At 30.8% G+C, this 24,587-nt stretch overlaps 2 protein-coding genes and 1 non-coding gene across 3 annotated transcripts; all 3 read right to left on the bottom strand.

Annotated features, from left to right (window-relative positions):
- Positions 1-2,239: 2,239 nt before the first annotated feature.
- LOC107611928 (transcription factor bHLH133) lies at positions 2,240-3,458 on the bottom strand. Its single transcript, XM_016313795.3, has 4 exons — positions 3,175-3,458; positions 2,946-3,089; positions 2,675-2,791; positions 2,240-2,600 (listed from the first exon to the last, which is right to left on the bottom strand). The coding sequence occupies exons 1-4, from the start codon at positions 3,331-3,333 to the stop codon at positions 2,454-2,456; spliced, it is 567 nt and encodes a 188-aa protein (XP_016169281.1). The 5' UTR covers positions 3,334-3,458; the 3' UTR covers positions 2,240-2,453.
- Positions 3,459-5,783: 2,325 nt separating this feature from the next.
- On the bottom strand, positions 5,784-8,748 carry TED3 (Pex2/Pex12 N-terminal domain-containing protein / zinc finger (C3HC4-type RING finger) family protein). Its single transcript, XM_016316149.3, has 8 exons — positions 8,364-8,748; positions 8,149-8,262; positions 7,879-8,032; positions 7,623-7,759; positions 7,409-7,509; positions 7,200-7,317; positions 6,311-6,477; positions 5,784-6,153 (listed from the first exon to the last, which is right to left on the bottom strand). Exons 1-8 carry the CDS (start codon positions 8,514-8,516, stop codon positions 6,039-6,041), a joined length of 1,059 nt encoding a protein of 352 aa, XP_016171635.1. The 5' UTR covers positions 8,517-8,748; the 3' UTR covers positions 5,784-6,038.
- A 59-nt stretch (positions 8,749-8,807) lies between these two features.
- On the bottom strand, positions 8,808-8,889 carry TRNAS-CGA (transfer RNA serine (anticodon CGA)). Its single transcript has one exon. It is a non-coding gene; the product is annotated as a tRNA-Ser (tRNA).
- Between the last annotated feature and the right edge of the window lie 15,698 nt (positions 8,890-24,587).

Below are 24,587 nucleotides of genomic sequence, written 5' to 3' on the forward strand. Positions count from 1 at the left end.
ATCTCAATGTCTTGTTCTATCATGTCTCCAAGTATGGTAGGACATGATCTTTGATGCATGATCTTGCTTCCAGCATCCAGTCTATAATAGGGTTCCTAAACAAAATTAAATTTTGTAATTTAGTCCCTACCATTCAAACAACGTTTGATTTAATAGAATATTTGTCAGTATATTCGCTATTTTTTAATCATGTGAGTTGTACGTGTTTGACAATAAAGACTAATTTGCAATTTTAATAGAAGTATAGAGACCAAATGTATAATAAGTAATTTCCAAAACAGCATACCACCCTTCACCCCATTCCCATCCCACCATCCACCGTCCTAGTTCTACCTTTACATTATCACCAAACCCAACCATCGACCCTCTGCCTCCAACCCTAAATACAACAACGTTCGACTGCTCACAACATTTTTAACAGTGACGGGATCTTCATCATCATCATGCCAATTATGGAGGAGATGGCTGCCGTTGTTGTTGTTGTTACCATCTCAAGTGTTGTCTGGTTTATTATTATTATTCTTGTTATTGTTTTTTGTTGTTACCTCCGATGGTGGAGAAGATGGCGGCTGCAATAAGGACGGTGAAGTTAGAATTAGTGGTGATGGCTGCAGTGACGGAATCAGCCAGGGATGACGCTGTGGTTGGTTGGATATTTAGATTCCCGATTGGGAAGAGGCAGAAATTTGTTGAGACAATTGAAGACCGAAGAATTTTGATTAATTATGTAGGGCTTGAGTCTCAAAGTTCTGCGGGTGACCTTGAAAATTGGATAGCTGAAACAAAGGGACAACATTAAGAGGATGATGATACCTAATTGAAAGAGTGGAAGTATTATTAGTATTATTTGATGATGATGAGTTTTGTGTGAAGTCCAATGTGACAGTTGGTAATGGTGCTGAAGCTGAGAGTGTTGTCATGCTTCAAGAAGTAGAAGAAGTAGAGCACAATAGAAAAATAGCTCTTACTAGGAGGTTCAGGTTCCTGATTCTATCTGCATTTGATATGGAACCTGATAGTAACATGGTGTCAGCTGCTATGGTGGTTGATGTCATGACCATAGCTGTCAGTGAAGAAGGGAGGAAAAGAGGGAAAGAGAAAGGACAATGGAAGAAAAGAAAAAAAAAAAGAAGGAAGATGACATTATGGTAAATGTGCATTTTTTTTTACCGTAAATGTTATTGAGAACCTAATTACAAATTTTAATTTTTTATAGGGATCCAATTATAAACTTTTAAAGTGCGAGGACTAATTTATAATTTCACTAAAAATATAGGGACTAATTATATAATTTAATCTAAAATAAATGTTATTTGGATTACAATATTTAAAATTACATTTAGACAAAAATTATTAAAAAAAAGATATAAATTGATATCATTTAAAATTATATTATTTTAACACTCTTTAATTATAATTTATTTAAAAAAAAATTTAAATTTATGTATTAAAATTTAGTACTCTTCTAGTTATAATTTGTTAGGACTCCTTTTTAATACTCTTCTTTATACTCTTTTTGTTATATTTCCATGTTTCATGCAACGTACTGCTACCATTTGTGTATATATACTAAAACAAACAATGAAGCATAAAGTGCTTATTTGGGTACATTGATTTATATAAAAACAATAGAAGGTGCAAAAATAATTTCTTTGGTTAAACAACTTTTCAAACCTTCTCTTTTGCTACCCAAAAGAATCCTTCATTTTTTAACCATTCAAAGTGCTCTTAAATGAGGGTATGATTTTAAATCAAATAAACTCCACACACAATTAATTAACATTGTTTCAGAGTGTTCCCATAACCATAAAAATAATAAAAGGTAATCACCAGCCACCACCCCATTAGCTTTAAATTCCAAAGTGGGATTAATTAAGATTGATGATGCAAGATGCAGCGTCAGGATGATGAAAGCATGGGAGCGTGAAGAAATGGGGCATGGAAGTACTTGAGTATTTTAATTTAATCGTAAAAAGTGGTCCAAATTATACATTATTCTTATTGAGAGTGATGTTCATGGGCCATATGAATACCCGTTATATCATCTTTTAAGCTTTAATTTTTAGATGAATATAAATAAATAGTAGATTATAGCTACACTATGCATTGTTCATATATATACATATAGCATGAATTTTGTGTGCTTTAATTTCTATTCTTTCATATTTTCGTCTTCATCGGTTGTTCTTGTGTTCCACTACTCTAATATATATTTGAAGATTAGAATGAAAAAGAAAAATAAAACTATCATCATTGAATAACAAATTAAACAAATATATAGTGAACTCAATATGCAATTATTGAATTCCTAACTAGATTAGAGAGATTACTCCATTGCTAGTTTTATATATTCCGATCCCATAACAATAATAATAATAATCATGAACGACATATATGTAGCATCTTGAGCAATCAACCTTTTCTATTCCACAAGGATTCCAAATTAAAAGAGATTAAAATCCGGTGGCAAATGGTGATGGCCAGTAATCGGCAGCATGATGATAATCTTGAGTTCCAACATGTTGGGTGCATGATATTGGAACCAAGCACAAGCCTCTACTCTTTAAGTCCTTTTCCTTATTCTTACTATCTTCTCCATCCTGTTTGATTATTATCCAATCAAACTCTTGCAAGTCATGAAATATATCCAAACATGATGGGTACTTATACTTACAGTTACAGAGTTTGGATTATTGGTGTTGTCCAAATAAGGAGAGGTCAGTGTCTGAATTTGAGAGTGAAGGAATCCTATATATCCAATTGCTTCCAATAGAACGGAAGCTGTGTCAGTCTGCAAATTCATTATTAATACATATCGTCGTGAAATCACTCGTCTCAAAAGTAAGTTTAACTTGACAGAAAGAGATAACATGAATAATTATATCTTTAATACATGTACTGACGTTGGATGGTTCTGGAATAATGAATGTATGTGTTATGTGTACCTTTCCAAATGGAGAAACAAGTTGATGAAGGGATGTGATTCTATCACCAAGCTTCTCCTTTCTCACCTTGATGAGATGTTGTTGGCTTGAAACCCTACCTTTCTTGTTCTTGTTCTTGTTAGTGCTAATTCTACTACTATTACACTACACACATACATGATACATTCCTTTCATTATTCATTTGCATTTGGATGATGTATGTCAAAATGTAATAAATTAAATTACCAACCTTGTAGGATAATGCTGGTGGTGATGGTGGTAGCTTCTTGCTATAAGTGAAATCTAGCATGTTCATCATGTTGATGTGTGAATAGTCATCTTCATACTGATGATGATGATGTTGAGGGATATTATTCCACCAGTTAGGGTTAGGGTTCCCACCCATCATTTTTTGCTGCAATTCAATGAAATACTAGTTACTCATCATCTTGGATCACTTCAACAAACTCAATAATTACTTGCTTTCTCTTTCTTTCTTTTTTTTTTTATTGTTCCTGCTTTTGCTTTTTCATAAAGTAGCACGCAAAAGCTGCTGCCCACTCTATGTCTTTTAATTAAATAAATATTTTTCGAGAAAATACATGTTGCTAAAACCCACATGCATGACCATGAATGTATAGTTATTTTAGTTTTATACTTTTATATATCATTCAATGAATCTGATTCTACACTCACCAAAAGTGACAAGTCATCGTGCATGATGCAAATTTAATTCTAAGTATCAAGTGTAGAAATAGCTTATCCATTAATATTCATTTATGAAATATACATCTCAATAACCATTTAAGAATAAAAAGAAGAGGAGTGATAGGGGTAGCAATTTTTGTGATTTGTAGCCATCAAGTAGTTATTAATGATGTTTTTAATAGTGTGAAATTTTATCTAATGATGTGAGATTATTCATTTTTTTTTACTAATTACATGTTAGCCAAAATTTAATAAAGTTATTGGCTCTTTCAACTTTTCCTAGAAAGAAATTGTTGGGGGCAACACTCCTAAACTATATATTCCAACAAAACACACGCATTACACTCCCACATTCAAGAGTAAATAAATGCACGTTATTCAACCACTTCCTGTTTCCAAAGCGCACTACTCACCATACATTATGAACGACTCTTCTTCTTCTTCCTCCATGAAAACGAGTTTCTGGCCAAATTTAAAGATAATGGAACTTCAGAAATACACCCAAACGGTTACAGGAATTCACCCAAACGATTATAGAAATACACCCAAAGAATTACATAAATACACTCAAAGGATTACAAAACTACACCCAAATAATTTAAGAAATACACCCAAAATTCGTTGAAGTACACCTTATGCATAATTCAAAACTCTTTCTCTTTCTCCTCTTCATCTTCTACTGCTTCTTCTTCTTCAAAAATGATTTCAGAGTTTAATGTCAAAAAATAATGGAAATCGAGAATAACGAAGAAAGAAAATAGAAAGAAAAGCACGTAAATAAAGAAGGAGAAAGAGAAGGCAAGAAACGAAAGAAAAGAAGAAGAAGAAGAAGAGAAAGAGGAAGAAGAACGTGCAGCAAGAAGAAGAAAGTGCAGTGAAAAAAACAATGGAAATCGAGAATAACGAAGAAAGAAAATAAAGAGAAAAGTACGTAAATAAAGAAGGAGAAAGAGAAGGCAAAAAACGAAAGAAAAGAAGAAGAAGAGGAAGAGGAAGAAGAACGTGTAGCAAGAAGAAAAAAAAGGTGCAGTGAAAACGTGCAGTACGGTTCGAAGCGCGTGACTTGTAAAGACTTGTATAAAATTGTTCTTATTAATAACTAGAGATATCTAGATTATTTCTTGTTAACGTGTCACATTAATAATTTTGATATGCATTGCAAAGTATTCCATGTGGTATGATATTAGACGCACATGACCCAGTTAGTTAGATAGTAGAGAGTAGCGAACAAAAATCCAAAAGAGGGAAAACAAAAATGGGTGAGATGCAACAAAAAGAAAATTACATTTCCAAACGCCAAAAAAAGAATAAGAGTAGCACATGGTTGTGTATGTTTGTAAGTACTTTTTGGTTCCCACTGCATACTTTTGTCTATGTCGTCTTTATGCCTTTATTTAGGCCTCACCAAATAACCTTCAAATTGATGTGTAATATAACTGAGACATAAACCCAAAACCTTGAATGGAAGTAAACGATTCTCTCTTTCTATAAATAATATGTTTAGTTTGAGTTCGTAAGAATCTTAATTAAACAGCAAGCAAAAGGGTTAAATGTTACTAATTCAACACATAAGCCGCAAGCTATGACTTATATATATGACTATTGGTCTTCTAATCAAGAATATTCATCAGAAAGTTTGGTGTCTCACCAACAGCTTTGAAGCTAAGTGATATCTACCAATCCCTTTTTATTTGTTTAATGCATGATGCATGGAAACAACAAAAATATAAAGAAAAAGAAAGATTAAAAAGGGTTTGGACCGAATTTGGCAGGATGAATTTTAAAGCTATCAGCATGTAGATAACAATAATTAGAAGGCAAAAGCAATCTTTTTTCATGTAGTTCAACAGTTGGAGTCAAATGGCTCTAGCTGCTGCTACTTTTGATGGACAAGCTTGGCAGGTGGCTTATAGACATTTTACATGGAATGAAGATGACTACTTTGTCCCCTTTTTTTTCCTTATGGTTTTTTGTTTTCCTTTTATCAACGAAGCACCATAGGCCCTTTACATTTTTTTTCTCTTTTTATTAATGGGGCTTGGACTCAAGGGTAAAAAAAGACAAAGCCAAAAAAACAAAAGATGTAAGCTTCCCATTGATATTGCTAATTGCTATCGAGTGATCCTTGTTTCAGTGATGTGAAAGCACAAATAAACTCGGAAGACCACTGGTTTATTGCACTATATGTATGATGACATTGCTGGAAGGGCTCATACACCCCATTCAACCCATGACAATATGATACTAATAAGGAATATGATTCCTTTTGCAAATAAATGTGAATTAATAATGGAGAAAACAGAAGAGGAAAAAGAAAAAAGAATACAGCCACAATTTCAGGCAGTATTTTATATTGCTAATTCTGTATGGAGATATCGGAAGCCTTCTCCCCTTCTCATAATATCATCATTCCGTTGGGGCACCACCATGCCGCTGCATCGCACTAACTGGCTCACTGCACCTCGAACACCTATATGATGGAGCAGCAGCGCATCGCGTCCGAAGACAGTAATAACAGTATCTGCCATAAAAAATAATTATTCTTAGCACTTTCCCTATGATAATAAACTGCTGAATTTGAAGGGTGTTTATAATGATATGAAAAAGATCAACTTTCCACAACCATAAGTTTGATTAAATTAATGTCCTTAACTAAGACATTTTAGAGATTCATTCACCTATGCTGACAAGGAATTGCAACAAAAGGAATAGTTGGAGTAGCCCGGCAAATGGGACATAGTGTGTCGTCCTCAGCTGAACTTGAAGATTTGTCCTTAGAAAATGGTCGAAAGAGATTTCTAACAGACGATGAGTTAAGAAGAGGAAGAAGCAGCAACAACATTTCCTGCCATCAGAGCATGGCATAAACACCAAAGCGTTGACAAATGAGGAACAAGACAGGCTCACGAATTGATTTTTTAGCAAATCCAGAAGCATTTAAAAATAAAAATAAAAAACCCTTTGCATTATTAATTTATTATGCACGAAATATAGTATAAGTACTTTGTACACTACCAATGTAAGTTTCCATCTTATAGTCCGTAAAGACTGTGACCCTTGTGTATGTTAACTTACTATATCATGAAATCTATTCAATTGACAATTGATTTTTGCTGTGCTATAAAAAAAACCCAAAGGTATGCAGCAACAATTTTGTAAACGGGAATAATTACATGATAATTTGTAAGTAAATTCATAGAATTTTCCGCATCACAAAACAATAAATACTTTCTGAGATTAATTCATTTCATAGTAGACTTGTTCGAAATCTTTGACTCAGTTAACATCACACCTCAAAAACAGAACAAAGACTGGGCATTTAACTTGTGAAAACTTTCTAATATTCTTAAGAAAACAGAGTTATATCATATGAAAAATTGGAAAATAGAAATCGGCACCCTTTTGATTGATCTAGTATGGTCCAATCAGCTAGCAATCCACATCTTTCACATTAATTTGTCTCAATTCTCAAATATAGAAATCAAAAGAAAAAATCACATTTATGATTTAACATGCAATATCCAACCAAAAATGGAGAATAAAATTGAAGGAAACAAGAAAAGGTACCGAGAATTCATTCCAAACTAGTTGTCGGTTCATATACTCAAAGCTAACTGCGCGATTCATATTCGGGCTCCCATATACAAGCCTTGCTCTTAAGGCTCTTTCAATAAGATTTCTATACCTGCTTCACAATAACACACAATAAGATAAGATGCAGATTACTCGTCATCTCATCCTATGGGACGCAATTGTCCAGTTCTTGAAATAATTACCTTCCAGTACAAAGAAAAATCAACAAGTTTCCAAATGAAGCAGCTCTATAAATTCCTTCTACGCGTTGTAGCAAGATCCATATACGCTGTGCTAATGATCTCTGAAAAAAAAAAACATAAATTAGATTCATTCCAATAGACTTCCATCTGCAGGTTTACAGAACAAGATTTCAGTGAGGCCCCAAAAAGACCATTAAACACAAAAAATCTATACCTGCTCAGTATCACCCCATCTTCGAAAAGCAGAGAAAGATTGTAGACGAGCCCAAATATACTGACCACCAACAGTGGCAATACAATACCAAAGTTTCTGAGCTACAGTGAGTCCTGGTCCCTCCAAACCAGTTCTAACTGTGAACAAAAGTATCATAAAATAAGCATTATAAGAAGTTTTCCAAGGATGAACATCTTATCAGAGCAAATTGAGCATAATATCAGGGAAAATGCACACAAATGAAAGTACATGTTACCTTTTTGTCTGGATTCGGTTGCGCGCTCATTCCTGTACCTGAGATTCATGAGAGCAATCCCTGGAGTAGGCTTATCTACCCAAATTGAGAAGCGCCAAATAAGGAACTCAAGGAAAGCATCAAGCTCGGCCTCATACTGAAATAACATTCCTGGCTAATCCCAAGCAAAGACAAAAACAACACAGGAATGAAGAAAACTCTGAAATACGTTACAAGAAGCTCGAACATTTGCAGCAAAAAATGAAGTAAAAAGGAAAGGCAAAAGCTTACCTTCATTAAAGAGAAGACTTTAACAAGCTGCTCTTTCAACATGGCGGACATTTCCACATCCAATCTTGCAGCATCAACCTGGTTAACTCTCGATATCGTAATCGGAATCGTAGACTGCAGCAAAAATCAGCGCGATTACGAATTGAAGAAGAAAAGTTGAGATTGATAAGGGCGAAAGCAAACCCTAATGAATTGAAAGGGAGCTGAGAGCTAACCTGAGGAGAGTGGGAGAGAGAGGGCCAGAGAGGGAGAAAGGAATTGTATGTGTGAATCCAAGCATCTTGTGGCGGCGCTGATGATGATTCTGTTGGAGCAGTGGTTCCAGCAACGGCAGCGCCGCCACTCGAGGACGGTGGCTCTCTGTCCATTCACCGCACCGAATAGTAACAGATAGATATATGATTATGATTATGTATATCCAATCCAAGCTAACAGTGTTAACAACAAGTTGAAGATTTTAGGAATATAAGATTACGATTCATTCTTCACCACTCTCAACTCTACTTTCTACTTTCTAGCTGCTTCCGTTCCGTTGCTTCAACCAACACAGAACGGTTATCAAAACCAATTCCCCAACTTGCTACTTGCTTCAACCAAAGCAGCTCAAGAAAGGTCCTTTTGGTCTTTTTCTTCTAAGAAAAAGTATACTAAAAAATAAACGTCGACAGCAGGATTCGAACCTGCGCAGGCAAAGCCCAACAGATTTCGAGTCTGTCTCCTTAACCACTCGGACATATCGACCATTTATTCTCTACGTTTCGTACAATGCATTTTAGTGTGAATATATTAGTGTTTGCTTAAAACCCTGTGAAGCCCAATTGTAGTGTGTATGAAAAGCCCATAGTTTTGAGTTGCTGCCGAAGATTACTGGGCTTACCATGTCCAATACAAGCTAAAATCATAGAATAACACTTGATACCAAAAAAAAAACAGAGAGAAAAGCTTGAAAAATGGCTCTACTACTGTGCCACCTAATCAAGTAATTGATTATTTTGTTGGAACAAAATAAATCCAACTTAATTGAGTATTAACTTGAAATTATTTTAGTACCACCTTAGTCCATGTGATATTCTGCGGATCTATTGGTTCATTCCTCCCATTAATTAGTTGCCACCATTACCCAAAACACTAAAAATGATTAAGATCATGATACTTTAATCCCATTTTGAGAAAAATCATGTTATTTTTCCATTTACTGGGGTGTGCTGAAATTACACACATGTCAAAGTTTCCATTCTCAATTTACTATTTGGTATGATTAGATTAACATCATTACCTTTAAATTCAATGATTGTGTAAATGGCATAATTTTGCTACTATATAGTAAGATAAGAAATTAAAGTAAAAAAGGATGATAATAAGATAATGTAGTGTCCATAAGGCGAGGCATGTACACATAATAATTGCAACTTTTGAAAGGCTTTTGGGCATGAAAAGATTCCAAACGTACACACATAAGTTCCACTCAGAAATAGGGTTGTCGCTGTAAATATATATAGCACTCTACTTAGGAGGCTGCTGGCAGGGAAATTAAGAGTGTAGTGCGTTTGGTTGGTGGAGAGAAAGAAAGAGAGTGACATGAATGAATGAATGAATGAATGATTATAGAGTTGAACTTGTTCACAAGTTATCACTGGTGGTGTGATGGCTAAAAGCGCAGTATACGGGTCTTCCATCCATCAACCATGACTAAAGTCTATACCGCATATTCTTTAATTTGTACCAAAACACATGGATTCTACTTTGGAAAAACAAATCAAGAAAAGTAGTAAAAGGGAACACAACACATACAATACTAAGGTAGCGTTTGTTTTGAGGTACTGAGAGACTGAGATTTAATATTATGTTTGTTGGTTCAGATATTGGTACTAAAATTCTTGTCTCTGTAGTACTTCCAAAAAGTAAGAACACAGAGGACTAAAATTTTTAGAAATGAAGACTAAAACTTTAATAACATTTTATACCTAAAATATCCTCATTTCAATTAATTAATTTCAATTTTACCCTTGTACAAATTAAATTAGAGTTTCATTCTTGTTTCAATTTCTATCTCCCAGTTTGCACCAAACAAAATATTGAGATTTATTTCAATTTCTATCTTTTAGTCTCTGTCTCTCAGTCTCAGTCTTTCTGTCTCTGTCTCTCTACCAAACACTACCTAATAGTAGTAAACAATTATTTATATCATTTTATTTTTTGCTTAACAAGAGAATATATATATATATATATATATATTCAACTTGTCTTAAATTTATTTTCCCTAATTAAGTGACTTGATGACTAAAAAAGTTATTAAGGTTTTCTTTTTATTCAAACTATTAATTAACACATGAAAATAATAACTGAATGTTAGCTAGCTTCAACTACAAACTCTTCTTTAATCCTTTTTTATCTTTTTATCTCCGGTGAAATATATCCATAATTCACTTTTTATCTCCGGTGAATATATATATATATATATATATATATATTGGTGCTTCCACAATAAGTTTAATTTGACTTGCTATCTTCAAAAATAGATTGGTCTCCTTCTTTGATACACAAGAGAGAGAGAGAGAGGAATAATTATCCATTCGGATTAAGTATAGTAATCAATACAAGAATATATACATGAACATCTTATATATATATGATTCATTAAGATCCTAATTAATTTGTTAGTGATTTGAAGTATCATATATATATAGTAGGTTTCTTAAAACTTTTAAATACGCCTACCTCGTGAGATTTTGGAAATAATGCACCACTACACAAACTAATAGCATACATGATTATGGTTTATGAATCTTCTTCATCGATCATGTATAGTGGCATAGTGCTCAAAGCTATAACTTTATGTAATATAAAAAAGCTGCTTATTATTTCACATTGTTATTCGACCGGTTAATTGAATATATATTATCAAAATGATGCTTTGTGATGACTAAGTCGTGAGATATCCAAATTTCTTGGGCATATATAAAAAGGAAAAGTATAATTAAATAATTTTTAATTAACTAATTTTAAAGAATAACTGTAATTAATAATTAATAATTTTATATTTTTTTAAATAATTATTAATTAATAATAATTAATTAGTATAAAATGCAGTTAAAAATATTTGTTGATTTATTGTTGGCTAGATCTCTGAAATTGATATAAAAACTGTTGAGGGTCAATTATTTGGCATCGTTTAGTCTAAATCTCTTTGGTCGCTATCACCTTACAATTATATTCTATCTACTTGTTTATTTCTGCTTCATGAATTAGCCCACAAATTAAATAACCAGACAAGGAAATATCAAGAATAATATTATTAATGCATGCGGGTGCGAGGTGTGATCACCAAAACTATATAGAGCTGCATGTTAATATAGATATTAAAAATAATGATGTGCATAAATTAGCTTTTTTGACCTGTTCAACATTACATTTCTCTTAAATAATGCTATTTTTATAGTATAAAATATAAATTTTTATTGTTTACTTATTTTTTTTATCAATTGTTTCTAATACAATAATTAAAAAGATATATATAAGAAAAAATGCATACATAGAAGTAGTGCATATGATGCTGTTTAAAAATTAAAGTTGGAGTGGGCACACAAGAATTTGTGTTTTTATATCTACCATAAAATTCTTTTTTAATTTGTTGAATCTACTTATCCACGTATATATAAAGAGATCCATGGAAGTAAAAGTGAAGTAACAGATAAATTTGAGAATGCATGGTGAGATAAGTAGATACGTGAACAAGCTAAAGTATGTAGGAGAAACAAGAAAATTCATAGGCTTATTTTGCATGTTGTATTTAACAAGTCACCTAAGATTTTCTCGAATTATATTATTAATAATTTAATTAATATTTAATTTAATTTGGCTGAAGTTTTAAGGAATAAATAAAGTTTTTTTTTTTTTTTTGTGAAGATCAAACGAATTTTCTATTTTCATAATTTGAAAATATATGAAACTACTAATTATTATAAGAGACCAAAATATTCACTGCCTTAACAATCAAAGAACAAAGAGAATCCTCTTTTCGAGTGAAAGAGAGTTGCATTTGACATTGTTTATGCACTTAACATTCTCACTGTAGCAATGGTGGACGGCAAAAGGGTCCCATTACCCTTCACACTTGGCTTGAAAAAAAAAACACGTAAAATAAGTAAAAATAATTAATTATGTTAAGTGTAATTATTAAAATTAATTATTAATATAAAATATATGTTACAAATTAAAATATAAATATATATTAAAAATAAATTTAACTATATATATATTTATACATGGGTAAAGTATATTTTTTGTCTCTAAAATTTGACAAAAGTTTCAAAAATACCCTTAAGTTTTATTTTTTGTTTCAATTTTGTCCAAAAAATTTTCGATTTACATCAAATATAATCCTGATGGCTAATTTTTCAAAAAATTTAAGACCAATTCAACAACAATTTCATAAGAACAACTTTTAACACAAGCAAATCAAGCATAATTTTTATGCATTATTGTTAGATTGGTCTTAAATTTTTTGAAAAATTTAGCCGTCGAGGATATATTTGATGCAAATCGAAAACTTTTAAGACAAAATTGAAACAAAATAAAATTTAGGAATATTTTTAAAATTTTTATCAAACTTCAAAGATAAAAAATATACTTTACCCTTTATACATAAATATATTAATAACTGATTTTAACGACCGATTTTAGTAAATAATATTTTTAAAACAGAAAATAAACTCTCTAATAAGGTAAGTGGATTAGAGAATCACATACTATCACCAAAGGAGCTGAGGAAAAAAACATCACAATAGATAGATAATAGTGAATCTTTCACTGGAATAGCCCCACTATTTTTCTTTTCTTATTCTTGGTATACCATTGTGGATCTTATTTCTTATATATGTCAATTATAGTGCCACTTGGAATGCTCCTTACCATAGTCAATTAAAACGGCTATGTGGTTTCTTTTTCCTTCTTTATTCTTTTCTTTTTCCATATAATTTTCATCTTTAGGTTATTTATTCTAATGATGATATATATTAAATAATCTCCAAATATTGTCATTTAATTTTGTATTGGAAAAAAAAAGTAAAAAGTGAAAGAAGAAAAGTGAAGAAAAGAATTGCCATGACTACTATTAATACTTTTTTCAAGGCTAATTAATTAACTTGCCGGCCACTATCACACTTTGTCCACCTATCAAGAGTTTAGAGCACAGATTAAAGAGTAAATAGGAAAATTCATTTATGAAAAGAGCACTTAGTTTTTAAATTGATTTATAAAAGATTTTTTAATTAAATTTATTTTTTAAAAATTTTAAAAACGGTTACATTAATCTTCTCATTATATTCGTCTTTTTTTAATATTAATATGATAAATTTATAAAATTATATCGAATTAATTTTAAATTTAAAAAAATTTTAAAACATTAAAATTTCTTAATTTAGAGTTGATTTAATTTAATTTTATAAATTTTTTATATTAAAAGCTAATAAAATTTTGAGGTGAGTTCTGTGGTGTCATTTTACTTGTCATATGAACAATTCTAACGCTATCATCAATATAAGGAAGTAACGAAAAATTTACTAATACTATTAACTTAAAATCTTTATTGAAGGATTAATTTAATAACAAAAATATTATATTTAAATACTAATTTAAAAAATAAATAATTTTTTAGAGATGAATTTGATCATTTACTTGCAGATTAAATATAGTTTTTAACACATTAAAAAATTAATGTGCTTAAATAATGTAAAACAGGTCTAAATATATTAACTTTAAAATATATAAAAAAAATAATATTAATCGATAGTTATTTTTAAAACATAAGGATTATTGGTTATTGTACTGTTACTGCATGTCATTATTAGACATTAATTTTTCGTCCTTTACTCAGAAACTTGTAAATATAGTTTCAGCAATAATAAATTGCTCAATTATCACTCAAAACTCAAAAGTAGTAGAAATTAAAAAGATGTATGTAGATTATAGAGGCAGTTTCAGAAAACATGATGAAATTATGGTTGCCGAAAAAAGCAAGGAGTACCGACACAATGAACATTATTATACATGCAATAATTAATGCTACTTATTAACAATGAACATTGAAAAATAAAATAAAATGAAGTGATTGCGGCCGAAATTGAATTTTGACTTTGGATAGTTAGCTTATTACCAATTCTAATTGTAGCAAAATTATCTCATCTAAAGTTATGGCATAAATAGAAAGTCTGATGTTTGCTTTGTTTGGCCAAATAATTTTGAATAGTTTTGTTATTAAGTATCGGTAATGCTAGAGAGATAAAAAAAAATTTATCAAAATCACTACAAGAAAAGAGAGCTATTTTAATATGATTTTTTTAACAATCATAGTTAAGTGTAAAAATTAATATATATTTTTGATAAATATCACAAATATTAAAATTTTTATATTTTTTTATTTATAATTTGATTGTAGAAAATTATTCCTCAATTTTGACACTCATTTGTTTTTAACATATTCTATTATTCTTTTTTTCGTTGAGCTCCGTCAATTTTGGCATCACACTGCTCTCAATTTGGGATCATACTACTCATTCTTCATCTTTAAAATCTCAGTTTATTCTTCAGTTTCAAGATCTCATCTCATTCTTTGTTAAAATTTTTTTGTTGAGAATTTTTTATGGTCAATAAATGTCAAAATAAATAGTATTTTTGACGGTTAATAAGTATCACAAAAAATATATTCTCAAATTTTTCTAACAAATTATTTTTTATGGCCAATATTTATCAAAATAAGATTTAAACTTTTTTTACAATTATTTATATATTAAAAATATTAATTTTGACAAAACTTTTATTAACATATTTTCATAGTTAAAATAGTATCAAAATTTATTTTTTTAACGAATTTTAATTTTTTTGACACATAATAATCTTTAAAAATAGTCTATATTATTGACAATTAATAAATATTAAATAAGATAAATTATGATTATTTATGGTTAATTTTCTTTCATTACCAAACATTTTTTATTAAGTACAAGTGTGCACTGTGCACATACTAAGAAGAATGTTTGGAAATTTATGAAAGTAGTTTCCGCTCTCAACTATGCTGGTAACGAGTCGTTTTGTTATTTAATTTGCTAATTAAAGGCATAAGATTATGAAAGGGCTATGGTGGTTCAATGAGCAGTCTTAACTGCTTTTATTGTGATAGTGATGTTACATGTACTCTTGTTTGTATCAAACTATATATATGTTGTTGACTAATGAAAAAAAAAAAAAGGATAACAATATTTTCTAGTTAAATTTTATGATGACTTTGAAGCTAGCAAGCTGAATTTACATGATTTATGGCGCACAGTTTTTGACGTTCAGTCATATATACATGCATATATAACAAATAATATAAGTATGTAGCAGTATAAAGCTGGATCTATTAGTATTAATTAGTTGTGTTTTGCATCAAATAACGCTAAGTATGTGTTAGGCCAAATGTTATATAGAGTGATTGGTAAACGTTTGTAAATTTATTTTTATTATAATTACATTTATTATATAATATTTTTTCACAAGTATCATTCGATTCAAAAGAGACTATTGATAAGTTACTATGTACATATTACTACGTTTGTTTCTAAGAACAGGACAGGATAAGATATTGATGGACAAAGAAACACAAAATTTTGTGTTCTTGTATTCTGTTTAGTGATAAACTAGAACAAATTATTAATATCTAATTTATTCTCATTTTTTTTATTTAAAAAATTTGAGATGAAAAATATAATAATAAAAAAATATAATTATGAAAAATTAACAAAAAGAATGAAAAATAAGATGTGTCCCTTGTTAGTGTTTTCGTGTCCTTTCTGTCATGATGGACACAAAATATACTAATCTAGTGTTTCTAGACACACTGTCTTTATCTATGTCTCTTCTGTCAAATATAATTTTATGTTTCAGTGTCCATATCTCAGTGTCTCTATAAACAAATACAGTCTATAAGACAAAATTTAAGCTCCTGATATTTGTTCGAACAAATAATTAAACTAGCAACTCGATGAATGCAAATCAGTTATTTTTACTGTATAATCCAAAAACCGAAGAATGCATATTAATTATTCTGATGTAATTAATTGTAAAGTGATAATAAGTAGCTATAGAAGTGGTAAAATTTAGGAAAATTAAGTGTGAATTAGTAATTACATTAACGAGGAACATAGTGATGAATGAATGAACTTAATATAGCCTTTTTGATTAGTTATTAGGTCATGAGATACATTATGATGATGCATGTATATAGAGATGAGAGATATAAATTAAAAGGGGGAGGATTTAGTTGCATTTGATGAATAAAAGTGTGCCAGCGAAGTTCTAAGAACACTTTAGAGAAGGCGTGGGGAGCAATAAGGGACAGGATGGTCCATGCATGTTAAAGTCACTAAGTTGTTATTGTCATCATAATCTATCCTCAAAATCCATCATTCCACCTAAAAACAAAACCTCATTAAAGATTTCTCTGATTGCAACCCAGCAACCATGACCCACCCTTTCTTTTTTATCATATCACCACCCTCATTACATATTTATATATATCATCCTCCAAGCTAATAATATAATATATAAAAGTTATTTTCTTCGCTAACATATTCATCTAACGTTTAATAACTAAGTATGAGGAAGGGAAGGGGGGAGATCAGAGCTAGCAATATATAGTTTTTACAAATTTTTGTTCATTGTTTTTAAAGAAATTAAAGAAATCACAACATATGTATTTCAAATTGTCGTGCATGCTTATATATATCACACATTTTTTCCTACGTTAAACTTGAAGAAATTAAAGAAGGACGGCTAACAATATAACTTAAATTGATTAAGTGATGATTAATTTATTTATTCAGTTAAATAAATATTGAGAATTCGAATATTAATTTATGTATGAAATTGAGAGTGATTCGATATTTAATGGTTTAAAAGTGAAACATACTCCTTTTTGTGAGTATCAATTTGTTTTTTTAAAGTGCATTAAAAGATTTTTCAATCGAACAAAAATTTAAAGAAATCTAAAAATACAAATAAAAGATTTTGAAAATAAATTGACTGAATTAAAAATGATCTGCATTGAATTTAAATTAAACAACAAAATGTCTTCGATTTGATCAAAAGGCTTTCGAAATGGAAAGCAAAAATACTAGAATATAAAGTTTAAACAGAGAAATTAAATGTTGCTGAAAAAATAAACTTGCAAGAAAAGTAAAGTTTGCAAAAAACGTAAATAAAATAGTAAAAACAGTGGAAGGAACTCTACAGAAAAACAACTCGAATGTACACTCAGTAAGTCACTAGGATATGAGTGTGCTTTAGTATTTTCTAAAGCAAAGTTCCAACCCTTATTCCTAAGTTTTCTCCTATTTATAAGAATCTTCAACCAATCAAATCAAAATGTAACCTCCACTTACATTAATCCATCAGTAACCGTTTCTGCTCTTTTAATTTTGCTTGACATGGGCAATGGCCAGAAGTAACATTCGAAACTTGAATTCTTCGATTAAACACATTGAACAGCTTGTTGACTAATTGTGACAGTCTGACTCTTGCTCTACACTCTCTGCCATGAACCTCCTCAATACAGACCTTTTCTTTTAAGACACATGCTTACTGGTCCTCAAATCCAACCTCTCTTCGAAATTAATTATTTTTGACTAATCGTATGTAATAATTTATTCATCAAAAACAAAAATTTAAATAGAATTTAGATGTATCTAAATACTAATTCGTTGGGTTAGAAATAACTACTATGAATCCATGATATATATGTTATGACGAGTTAAGTCTTAGAGTGATCCCTGAAGTTACACTTGTGCTTCATAGTAGTCCTTGAATTTAATAGTTACCCATATTAGTCCTTGAAGTTGTACTCTGAGACTCAGTCTCGTCCTTTCGGCACATTCCCTCCAACTGGCGTTACCGAAAAGCCGATTTAGACAACAGGGTGACACGCTGGCGACACTAACGGCTAGCTGATGTGTATAAGTAAACTTTGTTGAGTCAATTTGGTCCCTAATTTGAAGTTAAAAAACCCTAATTCCCAAATTTGAAGATCAATCTCCAGTGCCCTTTCTCTTCTGATCTCTTCCCTTTGATTCTCTTCAGCATCTTCATAGCCAGACGGCAATGGCTAGCGCGAGCAACGCAGCTGGGAGCTCGAACAGCCCACGATCGTTTTGGAAGCATTATGAGAAGAATGAACAAAAACAGGGATTCGCGTTTGCCAAAATAGTGTAGGTGTGGGTCGAGACCAGTGCTGCGATGGTCAACGATGGATTCTAATCTAGGGAGACCGTTCGTGGGTTGCCCAAACTACAATGTAAGTGGTTGTTGTTGTTGTTTGCTGTAATTCTGGATATAAACTTGGTTGATTCACTTTCTTGGGTGCAAACTGTAGGTAAACTTGGTTGATTCACTTTCTTGGGTGCAGATTGTAGGTAAGAGGTGGTGTGGATTGTTTCTGTGGGTAGATAAAATTCTTGAAGAAGATGTGATAACATGTGATGGTAAAACAAGCCCTTCAATTGACAATGAAAAATGAAAGATGAAGATTGCTTGAAAACTTAAAAGATTAGAGTCTGAAGTTAGGGTTCTAAAAGTGGGTGGAGTTTTGGTGTTTGTATTTATACTGCTAATTACAGTAGCTGTTCTTCTCTTAAAGTTAGATAGGCAATTTGGCCAATTGTATCTGGCAAAAAATAAATGACATGCATATGTTATTCCTGTAGTTGTATCTGTCAGTTTGTTTAAAAGAAATACAAATTAAAGTGTTTGACACTGCTGTGCTTGCATATTTTGAAAATTGAAGAAACAATATGAACTACTAATATATTCATCCAAAATATAATTCTTGTAAATAAAATGGAAATAGACAGTGTTTGGAATGCATCTTAATTGCATATATGAGGATAAAATAAAACTAAAAATCTGACATAGATCAATTCAAGAAAGTCATAATTCATGTTTCATGATGTAGAAAATACATCCAAAATAAGATATTATAAAGTCAGAACAATAGTCACCAAGTAATCAGAGTTGTCAAAACATAAGTCTGATAAGTTTCTAACACTAAAATCTCCAACACTGAGATCCTAATTAAGAAAGCATACAAAGTAAATTCCTTCACCAAAACAGACAAACAAAAACACCATCTGTCCCTAAAGATAATAATCTAAGTCATTCATTCTTGGTTCTGGGTGGCTTGAATCCAAGACTAGGCACAAATCTCATTATGCTTGCTGGTTGAGTGCTTGCTGGTAGAATGCTTGCAGATGGAGTGCTGGTTGGTTGGATGGTAGCAGCTGGTGTGCTTGAGTTGTAGACCTTGCACACTCCCAAAGTAAACCTCTAAGCTAATTATTCTTTCACTGTTTGTTGAAGTTCCTCTATAAATGCCAAACACAGAATTTGTGATGGACATTTGGGAACATATCCTGAACTGCATGGATAAGTCCCTGCATAACCAAAAATGCCAATACAAAAGTTTATAATTGAGCCTCAAAAAGGTCCCTCGTGTTGTATTAATGAACTCAGAATGGTCCCTAAAGTTGTGTAAGTGACATCACATTGGTCCCTCAACAGAATAAACAGATACTACCCGTATATAACAACCATCAACTATGTAGCATCCAGTTTATACAACAACTACTCAATTGTTCTAAATAGCAGTAAACAGATTTACTACTCAACACACATATATAACAATAAACAACAATAATTAAGATATCTAACAATAAACAACAGTAAAAGGATTTACTACTCAGCAATTATATCACATAATCTTTGATTACTACCATTAATTTTGGTGGTGGATTGGGCTTAGTATTAGGAGTAGCCGTGGTTTGTGCCATTGTTTTTGGTGGTGGGGTGAGATTAGTAGTAGGAGTAGCAGTAGGTGTTGCCATTTTTTTTTATGGTGATTTGAAATTACTAATAGAAGTTGCAGTAGGTTAAGTCTTATGTTTTAGTCCTGAAATACCTTTACTAGCAGGCTTAGTTGTGGGGATTATTGTTGGAGTAGGAATGGTGGTGTGTATTGATTCTGAAATTGGAATTAGTGGTAATGTGGTGAGAATTATTTTGGAGCTAGTGGTGTGAATTGGCTCTAATATTGGAGTTGATGGTGATGTGGTGAAAATTGTATTGGTTGTGACATTGATGGTGGGGTATGGATGTGGAATAAGGTCTTGTAGCACTATTAACTCCTTGTCTTTGGATGATGATGGTTCTGCTTCCTCATTAAACACAAGTTCAGAGACTCCATGTTCATAGTACACATGGATAACTTCCTTGTTCTTCTGAGCTAGGTAACACATCTCCATGAACTCTTTGTCATGTGTCATAGCTCTAAGACCAGTTTGCAATGATCTATTAGGCACCAGCCACCAACAGTGAATCACATTGTCATACCCAATGTTCTTGTAGTAGTCTTGGACAAAAAATACATCCAGTGTGTCTATGTCAATTCTCGGCAACTCAGAAATCTGTCCACCATTATAATTCACACTTCCATCACGCTCTGTAATAAATGACCCTCCATAGTGAAATATGATGATAATCAAAAGATCATTTATCTGCAATTTATAAACAAAATTTCATGATCAAACTTATCATCTTCAACCACATTAACAAATTGAAAACTTCACAACTAAAACATAAAATCATGTTTACTCCTGTAAATGCAGTAAACCCTATAACAGATAAGAAACATGTTTTCACCATGACAAACAACCCTTATCCAATCAACAATTTCATTAGTCTAACTACTCAGAAAGCTAGTTGCGATCAAACCCTAGCAAACATTGTGAAACACAAACATGCATACCTACACATTACACTCCAAAAAATTGTTTCTAACTATTAAAGATATTAAACTAACGACAATAACAAAAAACAGAGCACACCTATTATCACATAATTTTTTTTTCTTTTTTTTTTCTTTATCTCTTTCAGAAAAATCAGCATTCAATACAGTCTTTGTCTGATGCAAATGACGAAATCGATCCTCTAGAGCAGTTGTGTTCCAACGAAATCGCTGCAATTACAACAATCACACCACCGCCATTAATGAGTATAGGGGAGAAGAAAAGACTCTGTTTATGTTGTATTTTGAGAGGGGGAAGACAATACGTTACATTAATGTTTGAGAGAGGATTCTTCAAAAGCAAGTTTGGAGTGAAACGACGGCGTTTTAGAGCATTTACGCGCCACTAGCAATATTATACGTCGTTTTAGCGTCGCCAATGTGTCACCCTGTTGTTCATATCAACTTTCCGATAACACCAGCTATAGAGAATGTGCCGGAAGGATGATACTGAGTTCCAGAGTGTAACTTCATGGACTAATATGAATAACTATTAAATTCAAAAACTACTATAAAATACGAGTAGAACTTCAAAAACCACTTTGAAACTTATCTCATATTATGACCTATTATACAACTAGTTAATAATTACTCCGTCTTATATGTATATGAAGGTAAAATGGCGGAACTACCATATATATGCATGGATACATAGGTGGGGACAGAAGTGATTGCAATGCATTGTACCAAGGGCGTTATTGAATTAATGAAAGGAAAATAACATTAAAAAAGAGTTATGAATAATAATTGATGGATAGGAAATAAATGGTGTGATAATAATGTTACAGTAAGATACAGCTGCCTGTGTCTGTGTTTCTCCGCCGTCCCGTACCTAAAATTGCACAAACAAGTTAGGTTTGCAATACATACATAGATTATAGATATATGTATGAACCACACTAGCTACTATCTAATCTACTACTACTACTACACTATGTGCTGTGTTTTGTGTCTGCATGTATGTCAGTATCAGCCTCAATTTTGGACAAGATCATTAATCCCATACTTCTTGCTTTTTCAACTACCAACGATTTTCCAATCATGCCTTAGCTTGCTTCCTTATATATTTCCCCTAAAATATATGCAAATACTCGCATACACTAACTTTTACACTATCTTCTTGTTTAAAGTTATATACATATTTAAAAATATTATTTATAAAAATAAAATCAGTTATTAAAATTAATTATTATATATTTATATAAATATATATTGTATAATTTATTTTTAATATATATTTTATATTAGTTACTCATTTTAATGTACATTTAATATAATTAATATATATTCGACGAAACTATTTCTTATATATATATATATATATATATATATGTTTTTTAAATTCAAATTAAAACGTTAATACTTAATGTATCGCACTACTACTTAATGATATTTAAATTCAAACCGATCCAAATTAAACTGCTCATGCAATCCAATTCAAATAGAAAATCGATTAAAACCGCACTAATTCGGATTTGATTGGATTTTATTTTTTTACAAACCGTGGGATCGGATCGAATTTTGGATCTATTTTTCATAACCGATCCAATCCAATCCAAACCGCACAATGTGCTATATAATATTATTATTTTATTATTATATTTATAATTATCCTTATAATATGTTTAATTTATTATACATTTTTATATTATTGATGTATTATTATTATTTAATAAATATTTTATGTTCAAAATGTTATTTATTATTTATTTTAACTAACCTATAATTTTATTTCTATGTTATGTTATCGTTGGCTTTTTAAGATATTGTTGAGACTTGTTATGTCATTGTTAATTATTTAAAATTTGATGTTGAGACTTGTTATATGTATTTAATGTTTTTAATTTACAAAATCGCAAATCCAATTTAATTCAAACCGCTTGAAATTGGATCGGATCGGATCGAATTTTTTTAAAAACATCATCCAATCCAAATCGTACCGCAAGTAAAATTAGCATTCGAATCGGATGAGTTTTTGACTCAAAACCGATCCAAACCGCACCGCGAACACCCCTACTACTACCGGTCTATTTTATTATCTTACATTGAAATTAAAATTTACTTTTACTTTTAAAATATACGTAAATAATAATAATAGTCAATGCAAACTCAGCTCGTTCTTTTAGATAGCTACTAGAATTTTGCTAATAACTAAAATTACGTACATTTTTAACAAATTTGTTAATTCATACAAAATATCTTGTCAGTTATAAATCTTAACGGAAGAATGAAAAAGAAAAGAAAAGAAAATCTCTATTGACTTAACTATCTGATCCATTAATTAAATAGAGGGAGTATGAGTGATAATTGAAGCTGAGACTATGAATAATATTAACGGTAATATTAAGAAGATAAAAACATAAGATTGAGAAGATAAGGTAAGAGATGAGGGAGATGATAGATATATAATTTATGAAAAATGAAATATGTGGAATGATGAGATATTTGTTTGCATAAATTAAATTTGAAAAAACACAAGTCCGTGAGAGTGAGAGGAACACCGTTTTGTCCCCTAACGAAGAGAAAGAGTGTCCTACACACCGTTGGATGAGAGTGTTTTCTTTTCCAACTTTTGGAGGCTTCACAATATTAATTATTATGATTCGATACGTTTAGATACGGGCGTGCCATTGAAATGGATTCACTGCACCGTCACTCACAGTTATTATTATTATTATTATTATTATTATTATTATTATTATTATTATTATTATTATTATTATTATTATTATTATTATTCCTTGACTTTGTGTTCTTACTTTACTACTAAATACACTCATGTTAGGACATGTTAATGTTAAAGTGGAACACTGCGTAAAAGGTTGCCGGGGAACCTCTTCCTACTATTCCCTCGTACTAAGTTCCTGCTTAAATATTATTATATTAATATTAATGTAATGTATGTATCTTAGTACCTTTAATGATAAAACCGTTCACTACCTATACTAAAATTATAATACTTACCTATATATATATATATATATTTCCAGCAAAAAACACTTGTGAAATTCATACAATAATATACATATTCTATGATGCACAGACACCTACACGGACACGGGGTACGACACGATATGAGACACGTCGACATGCGAATTTTAAAATCTTACATGACACGGAGATACGCATACATATAAAATATAAAGTATTTTTTAGATAAATCGTAATAATATTTTGTTATTTTATTGATATTAAAATATAAATTAAAATTTTTAATTATTTTTAATGTCTTATTTTAATTATATCAAGTATTTAAAATATTTTTTGTTTTAATAAATAATAATACATACTATATCTAAATTTATTTTAAGAATATATATTAAGAATAAGACTGGACACACGGACACGTGATAATACTTAGATGTGTTCAAGCGTGTCTGAAAAAAAATTTTTTATTTTTTATTAAGACACGGTTGAACACAGCAGACAGGTGTATCGAACGAGTGTCGAAAACATCGTGTGTAAAATGTGTCTGACACGCGGACACAGTGACTTATCCATGCTTCGTAGCATGCATTGCTTTCTGTAAATATATATACATATACCATTTAATGACCTCTTTACTCAT

This window comes from Arachis ipaensis, chromosome B8, assembly GCF_059453495.1.
Source record: "Arachis ipaensis isolate K30076 ecotype BB chromosome B8, ASM5945349v1, whole genome shotgun sequence".
In the NCBI taxonomy this organism is placed as follows: Eukaryota; Viridiplantae; Streptophyta; class Magnoliopsida; order Fabales; family Fabaceae; genus Arachis; species Arachis ipaensis.

Excerpts from the sequence above, each read along its gene's own strand:
- LOC107611928 (XM_016313795.3), bottom strand. The coding sequence starts at position 3,333 with ATGATGGGTGGGAACCCTAACCCTAACTGGTGGAATAATATCCCTCAA. Across the intron at positions 3,090-3,174 it reads CACCAGCATTATCCTACAAG|TGTAATAGTAGTAGAATTAG; the intron begins GTTGGTAATTTA and ends GTATGTGTGTAG. Across the intron at positions 2,601-2,674 it reads ATAATCCAAACTCTGTAACT|GATGGAGAAGATAGTAAGAA; the intron begins GTAAGTATAAGT and ends ATAATCAAACAG.
- TED3 (XM_016316149.3), bottom strand. The coding sequence starts at position 8,516 with ATGGACAGAGAGCCACCGTCCTCGAGTGGCGGCGCTGCCGTTGCTGGA. Across the intron at positions 7,510-7,622 it reads GATGGGGTGATACTGAGCAG|AGATCATTAGCACAGCGTAT; the intron begins GTATAGATTTTT and ends TTTTTTTTTCAG. Across the intron at positions 6,154-6,310 it reads GCAATTCCTTGTCAGCATAG|ATACTGTTATTACTGTCTTC; the intron begins GTGAATGAATCT and ends TTTTTATGGCAG.